The sequence below is a fragment of the Uloborus diversus genome, chromosome 1, assembly GCF_026930045.1.
Source record: "Uloborus diversus isolate 005 chromosome 1, Udiv.v.3.1, whole genome shotgun sequence".
NCBI lineage: Eukaryota > Metazoa > Arthropoda > Arachnida > Araneae > Uloboridae > Uloborus > Uloborus diversus.
Window position 1 is genome coordinate 267,980,273 of NC_072731.1, and position 13,649 is coordinate 267,993,921.

At 33.0% G+C, this 13,649-nt stretch overlaps 1 protein-coding gene across 1 annotated transcript in view; it reads left to right on the forward strand.

Annotated features, from left to right (window-relative positions):
* Nucleotides 1-318: 318 nt before the first annotated feature.
* LOC129234267 (catalase-like) overlaps nt 319-13,649 on the forward strand; it is a 123,409-nt gene continuing 110,078 nt past the window's right edge. Inside the window, 1 exon segment of the mRNA XM_054868262.1 lies at nt 319-418. Coding sequence (XP_054724237.1) covers nt 367-418 — 52 coding nt within the window. The 5' untranslated portion in view covers nt 319-366.

The window sequence follows — 13,649 nt, forward strand, 5'->3', positions numbered from 1 at the left end:
TGGTTAATAGGCCTGTTGCGTAAGTCTTGTAATAAGTTCCTCGAAAAAAGGAAAGTTAAAATCATTCAATCGCGAACCTCAAAAGAGCCTTTTTTTTGTTTGCTTCTGTGATCTTTAGCACAATTTTGATTACGAAAATAAAGACCACCTTGTCGTTTTATAACTTTCTACTTTACTGTTAAATGTTTAAGAATAAATAAAGTCTGTTGATTTGGCAATAAAAAAGACTTTTACGGCGTTATGAGCAGGTGTATAAGCGAAGAAAATGCCGTTAAAAAATTTAAATATTGATCCAGATACAGAAACGGAGAGCTTTCGAATGCTAGAAATGTATTTCATAATTCGTGTTACAAAATCCATCGCGATATGTTCTTCTTTGACCTGCTCTTCTCCTGTGGTCTCTTATTGATTACAACAGGCAAGTGCAAATAATGAATTCTTTTTCCCATAACAAATAATTAATTTTATTGAAAACTGTTCTGGTACCAGGGAGAAATTTTGCTGTTTTTGAGTAAATTATCCGTTTTAACCTGCAAAACTTCTATTTTCGCAACCATTCATTCGATTATTACAATTCATTAGATATTTTCTCATTTTCTATATGGTCCCTTGAAACTTTAAAATCGAATATCTCCTTGAGTTTTGGTCCTAGATGCATACTTCCAATTGCAAAAATGTTCAAAACCGGATGCAGAGAAGGGGTTACATTACCTCAAAAATGATGAAACGATCAAAAAAAATTTTATTGCTTTTTTCAAAACAAAAACCTATTCTGAACACAGGGGAAAAATTTCAATGCTTTAGTTCAAATATTTAAAAAATTATGAGTGGTTTTAGGCCTTGCTCCCTATGTGTTCTTATTCAAAAGAAAAACTTCAAATTGCTTTTTCTCTGCTCTCTTTTGATGATGATTTTTTTTGTGTTTTCATTTCATTAGAATCCCTAAGGATTTTTTTCTATTAAAGATACAGCTTTAAAGTAATACTGTTTGCAATTAGGATAAGAGATTTGACAAAACTGTGCATTGGATAAGCATTTTATAAATTACTCAAATGTTTAGAGCATGTTAAACCTTTAAAAACCAAATTGTTTTAAAAAAAACTTTGATTTTTTACATAATTAATCACAGAAAATTTTCTAATGAACTCATAAGCAAATGAATGCACAGATTTTTAGAGATGATTATAGTGATCGTTTTGCAAAAAACGTTTTTTAAATTAGGGCAAAAATAAAAAAGCCTTAGGGATTTTAAAAAGTTGAAATTTTCCTCATTTTTTTTTTAATTTTCAAAAAAAGTAGGCAATATTTTCAAATTTTGAAAATAAATTGATTACGAAATAAGTATGCATGTTATGGTTTCAAAAAAATATAAAATTTATATAAATTAAGAGAAATTGCTTGAAAGGTACTGTGATCCCTTAAAATATTAAAAGTTTGAAGTAAATTTAAAAATTAGTCAAAAATACAAAATTTTACTTTCTATACGGGCCCCAGGTCCCCTTACTTATATTTAGGGGAAATTTTTACCATTGAAAAATCATTCCAACAGAAAAAGTTTGACATCAGTACGACCCATATTCACCGAGCTATGAAACGCAGCGTTTTGTGACTTACACCACTTTACACTCTCCATCAATAACACCTTTCGGGGGGAAATATAGCTGTTAACAAGAGTTTAAAATTATATGTGTGCATATATAGTGTGATTTTTCAAATTGTTCGAGGTTTTGTACTGTGCTTTTGCGTATCATGGCATAACATTTGCATTTATTTTGGAATAACAATGAAAAATATAAATACTTATTTTATTTACTTTGACGACCTGACATTTCTCTGAAAGGGCGATAAGTTCCATTCTCTTCTTCTACATGGTCCCTTAAAACTTTAAACTCGAATATCTCCATGAGTTTTGGTCGCACAAATGTCAAGTTTTTTGTGTCAGTAATAGTTTTCAATGGAGATTATTTCTCTAAATATTAGTTAGGGGACCTGGGTCTAGTATAAAAAATTAAAATTTGTATTTTTTGGCTCATTTTCATTTTTGCTTCAAACTTTTAATATCTTAACTCTGCATCTGATTTTGAACATTTTTGCAACTGGAAGTATTCATCTAGGCCTAACGGTTGCGAAAATAAAGGTCTTGCAGGTTAAAACGGAACACACTGTATATTTTAGTTGTAAATTGTTACAGGCGTCTAAAATTGCTTTGGATTATTTTAGGAAATGGCCAAGACGATACGAGACGATACCTCACTAACTCAGTCGTAGCCTTTTAGCGCCCCCATGGGTCCAGCATAATTTATCAATATCACCTTGATTTGCCGAACTGTTAAACCATAGCATCACTATAGTAGAGGAATGTAGGGTGAAGTGAAATAGAGTTAACTTTATTTAACTTTTTCACAATAAACCAATCGGAAATTAGCTTTAAAAATAGCAGTACATCTTCTTTACTAATAATAAAGCTGAAAGTCTCTCTGTCTGGATATCTGTCCGGATCTTTGTGACGCGCATAGCGCCTAGACGGTTCGGCCGATTTTCATGAAATTTGGCACAAAGTTAGTTCTTAGCATTGGTGGAAGCCCCTTGAAGCGATTTTTCGAAAATTTGATTTTGTTTTTTTTATATTCCAATTTTAAGAACATTTTCCCGAGCAAAATTATCTTAAGATGGACGAGTAAATGACCAAGTTATCATAATATGCAACAGTAACATGGGCAAGCCAATTGGCGAGAAATTCATCATACATTATTTGCAAATATACAGGCGAAACAAAAAACCTTGTAATTTTCTACTACGGGCGGAGCCGTGCGGGTGCCACTAGTAAAGAATAAAACTTGTATTTTGAAATAAAACTGGCTTTGAAACATTATTTTTTTTCTCCTTGGCAGCAAATTTGTACCTTAAAAAGGTGGGAAATTTTCATTTTTTTTTGGGGGGGGGGGAGGCATAGTGAAATATAAACTATTTTTTTTGGATGAAATAGTTTCTATTCACCTTTTCCCTTTTAGAACTCTGATGAGAAAAATCAAGTATGTATTTAAAAGTTAAAATTTTTTAACAGTTAATTGAAGAAAAATTCAATTCTTTCTTTTAAAATTCGTGTTACATGGAAGCCGTGTAGTTATCAGTTAAAGTTTTGTACCGTGTCATATCGAAACCGTGTTGTACGAGTTACCGTGATTTCCGAGGGACGCCTGTATATGATATATAGTCACCAGCACACCGTTTAATACTGTCTAATGGCAACCTTTTATTTTAATAATGCGTAAACATTCAGCGTTTCAATGAAGTAGAGCGTCAAAGTACATCACTTGTGACGTCATTAAAACCTCGCTTATTTCCAAAATCGGACATGATAAAAAAATGAAAATAACTATTGGAAAAATAAAAGTTTTTTCCGATTTCATGTTGTAGTTTTTTTATTTTTTATTTTAATTCTATCTATTACAGTGACTAAAAGTAGTACTTTTGACTGAAGGTTAACAACCCCACTCAAGCAGGCCAAACTGACAGTTTTTACCCAACCGAAACTTCTTAACTATTATGTCTGCTTCAAAAAATTTATATTTTTCACACACAACCAAAAACGTTCACATTCAAAATTTTGAGCCATTCCTAGACAATAGAAATGATCTTCCTGATTTGTTTAGTGAAGGAAGATTTTATCATGGAAATGGCGCAAGTGATCATGAATGCGTTAATGCTCTGCAAAGAATCACGGAGAAAAATTCTTAATGACTTAATCATAGCCAGCTCCTCTTCATAAACAGAACACGAAATTAATTTACGTTTTTTTATGCTTGTTATGCATGACAGTCGATATAAGGAGAGTTGGGCAAATTTTAATTGCATTGACAATTAAAGATTAACAATTGATTAATTGGTAAACTTAACCACAACAACTAACAATTGATCAATTGTAATTGTGGAAAATTGCAATTAACAATTGATTGTTAATTATAGTTTACTACAGTGAACAATGAATTAATTGCTAGTTGTAGTTTACCACAGTTAACAATTAATTAATTGTTAATTGTAGTTTACTACAATTAACAATTGTCGATTGTTCTGTGAATTCTGCTTCAAAAAATTTATATTCTTTCAAGCAATCTTAAATGCAGCACCTAATGAAGGGAAGTAAAATGAAAAATAATGATGATAGTGATAAATTTGTTTTATGCTACGTGAATTATTTTAATTATTGCTTTTATTATTTCAATTGCTTATGACTTTTTTTTGTTGCTCTTCTAGGTCAATACACAGACAATATTAAATATGAAGAATATGCCGTAAGTATCTTCTTTCAATGTACAACTTCACTTTACGGCTTTTCATTTTAAAACTTTTTTTGCACTTTTTCTGGTTTTATTAATTTTTTTTCAATCGATTTATTGATCTCTTTAATCCCTTCAGTCGGAATCATGAAATATTGGACCAAAAATGCTGATATTTGGTACACAGTGTACTATGGTATTGGTATCTTATAGACAAAATTTTGAGTTTGTAGGAGAAAAATTAAAAGAGTTATGGCACGTCCAATATTCCAAACTTATATTTTTGAAATACATATTTCATATAAAAAAAGATAAAATATGAGACAAACTTCATTATAAAATGTTCTGCAAACAATTATAAAACATAATATAAGCGTTTAAAACGATTAATTAAAATATATATATTTTTTTAAAAATCAGGAAAAAAACTTCGCTTTTCAGGTGAAAATCCATGGTTGGAAAAATGAGCCACTCTGTCTCTCGATCCTTATATGTCAGTGTTGTCAGTCCCAAAACGAAAAATTATTTCACAGATTATAATAAGTAGAATGTAAAGAGTCAATTGCAAAAAAAAAAAAATCAACTAATTAAATCAATTATTAAATGATTAGCAGCTGTTTAAAGTGTGTGTCCGGTATACCGGACACCAGGTCTGAAGGGGTTAAGTCAAAAAATACAACCAGAAATGGAATAAATGAAAGCCAATGGGCAAATTCGAAGGCTTGATAATTAGCTGGTATGGAACCAAAGATGTGCGTAAGAAAATGAGGCGATGGTATGAAACAAATATCATGAACTTGACTTTTTCTTTAAGGCCGATTCCGGGATTCTGACGACTGAATCTGGTAGACCTATCGGAGATAAATGGAACATTATTACTGCAGGGCCAAGGGGTCCACAGCTGTTGCAAGATATAGTGTTCTTGGAAGAAATATCCCACTTTACTAGGTGACTGTTTTTGCTTTTAATATTTAATACTGAGTGACCCGAAAGTAAGCTCATTCTACTTCCGACATAACGTTAGTTAGTGTGGATATTTGTTATATACCTTGAAGTCTTAAAATAATCAAATTCGGTAGAGCACCATTCATGTCGTATGACTTCTGAAATCAGCGTCATGATCTAGCCGATATTTTTCTAGCATTTTGCCGCAATACATCTGCGAGAACATGACGGAGAATTCAGTCATTTTAGGACATGGATGGTGTTCTGCAGATGTTTATAACTTCTCAGACTCCATGTAAGCGGTGTACAACAAGCATTGTATGTAGAAATCTATTCCGCATCGAGTCATGTAAAAGTAATTAATTTGAAAAACGAGCTGATGTGTGTGTGCATCACATGATTTCCTTTTGCTCCAATTTAATGTCATTTTCCAATTATTGGCAATTTTAGTCTGATTCAATTGTTTACTCTCTAAATATCACCAACAGTGGCCAGATTGAAACCAGATTTAAAAAAAAAATCAAATTTCTCGCCAAAACTTGGCGACCGAAGGACCGGCGATATATCACCTACTAAATTTCAACTTTCTAGGACATACCGTTCTTGAATTATGCGACATACAGACGTCACGAGAAAACTCGTTGTAATTAACTCGGGAATCGTCAAAATGGATAGTTCCCGTGTCGTTACGTTCTTAGGCCCTTATCTACGTGTGGTCGAGTCGAAAAAAACACCCAACATTCATTCTTGGGTGAGCAAAATGGAAATTAAGGTCGATTTTTAAGTGAAAACTTTTTCGCGAATACAAAGTAAAAAAGAAGAAAAATAGAACTGGGGAGCGAATCTTGTGTATGTTGGTAGCTGGTTAGTAAACTCTCGGTAACCGGTGTCAATCTTAGAGCAGAAATTAGTAAATGGAAGGAGCAAGTCCACTCATTGTCTAAGAAAAAGCTTGGTCAAAGACCCCCAAATCACGTGACTCAACAACGACGAATGGTTGACACGTTTTGCGTGAAACAAGCGAAAGAAACCTGACTTCTTCCAATGCTTCGCTTTAAAATCTTTCACGTGACTTGGGGTCTTGGTTTCATGAATGAAAGTCTTCACTGCCTCCATTTTGTCTCTTCTCAATGGTGTCAAAGGGGGCTCGAATTTTGGGAAACTCTGTTTTCTCAAGAGTTTATGACCCAATGAAAACTTGAAGAAAAAGTTATTTTCCGGTTATTAAAGCTTCGAGTTATCGAGAGTTTACAGTACAGGTGTCTCTCGTATAACTCGGTTATTTCGCTCCGTGTAGTATCGAAACCCTGTTATACGAGACTTTTATTTAAAATAACATTTTTACTTATTTTTAATACTAATTATTTATGTGTATGAGAAAAATCATGTTATAAGATGTATCGTGTTATATCGAAACCGTGTTAAACGAGACATAGAAATAATGTAAATCAAGGTAAACAAAAGTGAAATTCCATCTTTTTATTAACATGCTTTTATTATCTTCACCTGTATGTATGTATGTATGTATCTTGTAACGGAATCTTGCATCTCAAATTTCGTCCTCTTCCTGCGATCGGATTCTTTTGAAATTTGGCACGCGACCTCAGACCCGATGACAATGCAATATTCTGTAATCAAATTAATTAATTAACTCTTTTAATTGTTAGTTTCTTTCAATTTTAATCAATATTTTAGTATAAATCCAACAATGTGAAAAAGGAAAAATTTTAAAAAATACATTCAAAAATGCTCGCAAAAATTATTTAAAAATATCTACAAAAACTTTTAATTTTTCTGCATCAGACAAAATTTGTTCCAATGTTCCAAGGTAATTAGAATATAAAATATAATCGTTTTTAACTAATTTCATGCCAAAATTTAGGTGAGCCTTCAATTGGAAATTCATTGCTGATTAGACCATTGTTGAACAAAACTTTTATTCAAATGCATCCAAATTTTCAAAGTAATGTAAGTGTATTTCCGCACATATACATCGATGACTGAGATGGATTAGCTTTTTTTGGCCAAATTTCATGAATATAAAATATTTTGAACAATGTTGAAATGAATGTTTTTTTTCGTAAAACAAGTTAAACTAAAAAGAAGAAAATAAAATAATAGTTTAAAAGACTCGAAAAACACGCTTTCGTAGCAAAATGAACTAAAAATTGGAAAATAATGTTTGGATGATAGTAGTTGACCAATCACTTAATTTTAATGTAATACAAAAAAGCGTGGGGGGGGGGGGGTTCTTATCAGTTGTCTTGAATTTCTTCCATTTGTTGTCCATACAAAAATGTAAATAGACAGCACCCCAACGCTTTTTTTTGTATTATATTAAAATTAAGTGATTGGTCAACTACTATCATCCAAACATTATTTTCCACTTTTTAGTTCATTTTGCTACGAAAGCGTGTTTTTTTAGTGTTTTAAACTATTATTTTTTAAAATATAACATTCGAGTTATATCAAAACAATGAAGTATTAAATTCAAGTTCCGTACCGTGTTATATCGACACCGTGTTATCCGAGGGACGCCTGTAGTGGGAAAAAATGAAGGCCTCGTCTTTATACTTCCTTTTACAAAAAAGGAAGTATTGTATTCGCGAAAAAAATTTCACTCAAAAATCGGCCTTAATTTCCACTTTGCTCACCGGTGAATGAATGTTGAATTTATTTTTCAACCCGACCACACGTGGATATATGCCTAGGAACGTACAGACACACGAAATATCCATTTTCACGATCCCCGATTTAATTACAACGAGTTTTCTCATGAAGTTTGTATATACGTATGTGTGTATTTATATCGCATAACTCAAGAACGGGAAGTCCTAGAAAGTTGAAATTTGGTACTTAGACTCCTAGCGTGGTCTAGTTTTGCACCTCCCTTTTTGGTTGCATTCGGATGCTCCAAAGGGGATCTTTTGCCCCTTGGGGGGGGAGGGGGGAATCATTGTTAATTTCCACTTAAACTCAAGCTGTTATAATTTGGCGGAAACTTGGCGATATATTGCCAGTCTTTTGGTCGGCAACTTGGCGACAAATGTGGCGATTTTTTTTAATTTTTAAATCTGACTCCAATTTGACCACTGTTGGTTATATTTAGAGAGTAAACTATGGAATCACATTAAAACTGCCAATAATGAGAAAATGACATTAAATTGGAGTAAAAGGAAGTCATGTGATGCACACATCAGCTCGTTTTCTCTGTATTTTCTTGCCAACAGGGAGAGGATTCCAGAGCGAGTCGTGCACGCCAAAGGAAACGGGGCTTACGGCTACTTCGAGGTCACCGACGACATCACCCGATTCAGCAAGGCCAAGGTCTTCGACGGGATCGGGAAGAGGAGTCGGGTCGTCACTCGATTCTCGATCACCAGTAAGTGGCGGGAAAAGGCTGCCGGTTTGTTTCGTGGCGTTTATTATCGGGGGGTCGAAACCATGGAGCTATGAGTAATAAGGAGACGACATGAGCGAGATACGCTGAAGCCGTTTCGGAAGCTTAGTTAACTGTTCTTTTGACTGGCAGCCATCTTGTGGTGTTCAAAACATTGAAAGACTGCATTTCATAACATGGTGTGTTTCTGATGTTCAGGAGTTGAACATGACAAGTTGTTCAGCTGTTACGATTTTTTTACTTGATGCTTTTATTTTGATTTTATATCGACAAAATTTTATGCTGTAGCCATATTATATATTATTTTTTAAAAAAAAATGAGCAATAATTCGCGACTATTGGGAAAATTCGCGAAAACAGCGATCCCCGCACTTTTTGCGTAGTTACGGTAATTATTTATTCTTTATTCCCAGTCAGACCATGTAAAATCATAGCAGAATGTTTAAGTATTCACTTCTTTAGCATCTGCTTAAAAGGGATGGACCAAAATCTGGAAAATGATCACGTTTTTGAGTGTTTTTTTCAAAGAAAAAAATCGGTAAAATTTTTCGGAAATTCTGACCCGCGTATAAGTCGACTTCCAACTTTAAACATCATTTTTTGTAATAAATTTCTCGACGTATTCGCGAGTATATACGGTAGTGGATTACTTGCTCAAGGTCTTTTGGGAGCTCTTTTATTACCATTTTTTTAACCTTCTCGTCTGTAATGTTTATATTCTTTTGCGTTATTTAATTTATAATTAACCGACATTTATTCAATTATTATTTTTTTTGTAATGGCAGCAACAGTGACAGTAGAAATTAGAATGATAAAAATGTTTTGATGGAATGAATGTTTTTCTCACCCGTTGTAGGCGCAATCTATCATTTTTTATTTTATGTCAATGTAATTGCCCTTAATTTATTTTTTGTATATTTAAAATTTTTCTCAGCAAAAATACTTCTGAAAGCTGATCAATATTATTCTATTATCCGAGGGCTTCTTAACGTTATCTATGGGTAAAAATTTGGTTCTAGGATTTTTTGTTCGTATAAGCGGAGCATTCGTTTATCCTTTACCTAATTAAGCAGGCTGACAGTATTTTCTTTAATCCTAAAGTACAAGTGCTGTCCAAGAAGTATCTGACCTTACTGTTTTTGTGTGAAAAGTGTAAATAAAACTATTTTTGTTTATAATATATTTAAACTCATTTCACAGCAATTGTTCAGTTTTTGTTATTGTTCTGAATCCTTTTATTTATACTTCTGTGGTACAATGCTTTTACGCAAGTCCTTTTTATGTCGAAGTGGAATAATATAAGGGTTTTATTTCCTGTACGTTTTCAAAAAGTAATGTTGTCCTTGATTCAAACATTGTAAAATATTGTACTCCCTTTATTTTTTGGAATAAATATTCAAAAACACATTTTGTTGCTCTGGAATGTGCTTTTCAAAACTGAAAAATATATTTTATATTGATACAAGTAATATCCAGAGTAAAAATTCCTGTTTTTTTTTTGGAAAATAATAAAAAAAATTCGGATTTATTTGATTTAAATCCGATTTTTTTGATTCGATAGAAAAAAAATTAGAACATTTGTAAAATATAATTAAATTTAATATTGATATTTTTCTAAATTTACCACTATTATATTTTGAGTATTTCAGTAAAAAGCTTTCATGACATGATGAAAAATCTGTTTAATACAAAGCATATGATTCTTGTCAAATTTAATTTAAATGACATATTAGTGCACTTTAAATTGGTAAAAAAAGAGGAAAATAAACAAATTGGCCTTATAGCATATGCCTTTTTCTAATCTTCACTAGCTTTGTTATTTTTTTTTTTGTATAAAAATTATATTTTACAATAGGAAAGAGCTGGCAATTTTATTTGCCCACTTTCTGGTAAAGTATTTCGAAAACTGGTCCCGAGACCATCTACAATTATAGTTAACAAAAAATGTATAAACTTCAATCTCTTCGATTGATGATTTCTCAAAAATAAATTTATGAGCATACTCTAAATTTTTTAACAACAATTTATGCTTGGAGCAGTATTAATAAGTTTATCTTTTCCAATGTGTACAAAAATGCACACAATATAGCAACAAAGTATGGAATTTTTCTGCACACCCATTTTATATCTATGTGCAACAAAATCCCTCAGTGTTTTCATAAAAAAGTTCCTTAATCCAGTGACTACTTATTGAAAAAAATATTGTGCAGACACAAAAAAAAAGAAAAAAAAAATGTGGTAAAAGAGAGATAATTTAAATAAAAATGGTCAAGTGAGGAAAAACACCTAGGACAAAATCAATATAATGAAAGAGGGTTAGACTAAAAAAATTCAGAACTAATAAAATTAAAAAAATTCAGGGAGATTTCCAGGGTTTAAGTTAAAAAATGATTTAAATCATTGACACTCAGGTAGTATTTTTGTTATGTAATCCTAAAGTATTCAGTAAATAAATATTTGTAATATTCATTTTGATTTGCATCTTCCCTTTTCAAAAAATAAATTGGGAATAAGTAATTCAAATCAAGTGGAAAAGGCTCTATTCATTTTCTTATTCCCATCTTTCAATTATGTTTAAAGCTCTTTTTGAGAACATTTACTTAATGCAAATTATTTCGTTGGTTTTAGTTAATTTTACTTTACATAATACTTGATGAATGAAGTATTCAAATATCCAGTGGTTTAAATTTATTTCAAACACGATACGTAAAGGATTTGTTCGAAAAAAAGTCACCGTTCTTTATATAAGAGCCTTGAAATTATTACTAGACGGTTGGAAATAAATTTTATACCCTGCTTTTAGCATTATTTTTGATAAAACCTCCTTCGCTCTGAAAAAAAAAAACACACACACACCCTATACCAAAACAGAATATATGCACAGTAACAGCATTTTAATTCTTGAATTAATTGAAGAGCTCTTATTCTTAGAGCAACGATTTTCCACCATTTCTTTTCATTAAACTGACGAGAAAAAACCCTGGATTATTGCTCTTCAGAAAACCATAAATTATCTATTATTATTCAAAAGCAAAGGCATTGAGTCAACCAGCGCATCGAGTCGAAAGCGTACGATGAAAGCCACAAGATGACCGCGAATCTTCGCGGTTGCTTCACTTCCACTGCGGAGTTTCAGTGGTGATGTCTTCTCCTTATTACTCATAGCTCCATGGTCGAAACAGAACTCTCGTCTGTCATTCCATCGTCACGAGCGGGTCGACCAGGCTCAGTAATTCTGATTAACATTTTGTGAGATTTAAACAGTGGCGTCACTACGGGGAAGGGGTCCCGCCCCGGGTGTCACCCGTCTGGGGGCCGGCATCCAAAGTGGAATTGCAAGTTTCTAAATAATATGAAGCTAAAATGCATTTTTAAAACTACAAATTTGAATTTTTTTTTCGGTAGCTTTGGCACAAAGTTGTACCATTTTTCGGTACGTCATCAGTGGAATTGATTCCTTTTTCCAGAAAACTTTAATCGTGCGAGCTGGCGTTGTCTTCCGAAAATATCTCCATTTCAGAAAGTTAAAAGAACTCATGCAGGATTTAGTTACGATAACGGACAGCCACGAAGAAATTTCATGGTAAAGAAAAATTCGTAACGATCCCAGCCCAAACAAGCAATCCATTCCTCTGCAATGATCTCTTTCGACGATGATTACCAAACGATTACGTGTCAGACTGTCGCCATGGAAATCATTGGTACTCATTCACCAAGCGTTTGTTGCTCTAATATTCAAATGCGATGCTCACAGCCCCAAATCAATTACCTTCAGACGCCGTTGATGACAAAACTCCAGCTTTTATGATTGCATAACATAACATCTAAAGTCAGATTTCAGTTTGGTTTTGTGACTGAAAGTTACACTTTAAGCCAAAAATTGCAAATTTAAGGTCTTAAGATGACCTTGGTGGTCAAAAAAAAAAAAAAAAAAAAAAAAGATGGCACTTTTTCGCTAAACTTCGAGTGCACAAAGAGTGAGTCCATCTCTTTGTCCGTTGCTTAAGGAACTTCAAATGTAACTCTACAGCAGTAGATTGAAATGAATGTGTTCTTGAACACTTTTTACTCGAAACTTCCCTAATCCCTTGTAGGAACTAAAGCAATAGTGAACATATGCGAAAATCTTTTTTATTCTTTTTTGGAAGAATCTTAGTTGTAGAAATAATTACATTCTCTCGAAACAGCTTAAAGCTTCACGGTAGCTGAAGCTTCAGATAGACGGGATTTCAAAAACACTTAATGCTAAAACTGCGTAACATTTGTTTCTGTTCAGTATGTTACAGCCCTATAGCCAGGGCTAAGGCAGAAATACACCACCAGCTCAGTCAGTTCCAGCTGAGGACTGCAGTTTCGAGCTTATTAGCACTCATCAGCCCGGCATAGGAGTGACTGAGCTGGAGGTGGAAAACCTCTTAGGGAAGCCAAGAGTGCCAAACAAACTGGTAGCTTACTGAACTGTAACTTACTGAATATACCTGCCTTGCCTTCAATCTTCGAGTTGAACCGAACCATTGCTTCGGTCACTCGTCTGGGCTGTGCTAATTCTAAATTAGCTACCAGCTTGTATGGCACTCTTGGCTTCCTTAAGAGGTTTTCCACCTCCAGCTCAGTCTTTCCTAAGCCGGGCTGATGAGTGCTAATAAGCATGAAACTGTAGTCCTCGGCTGAAATTGACTGAGCTGGCGGTGTATAAAAAGTGTTGTGGCATTTGCGTTTTACGACAACGAAATTAGTAATTAAGAAGAAATGGTAAGCATCGGATATTAGTGACTTTCTTACTTTCTATCTAGTCTTAAACAAAAAAAATATTGCTTAAATCAAAGCTATATTAGCTTTCCATGCTTTAGGTTTACGTTTTAATGAAGCTTTTAACGCATCTTAATGACATGCAATATTTTATTGCCGGATTATTCGAAGTTTTAATGGAACTTTTAATGTTGATGAATTTATTCGGCGAATTATTTTACATCCTAATGAAACTATTAATTTTGTTTTGCTTGTTTTATTAAATCGTCCTTTGATAT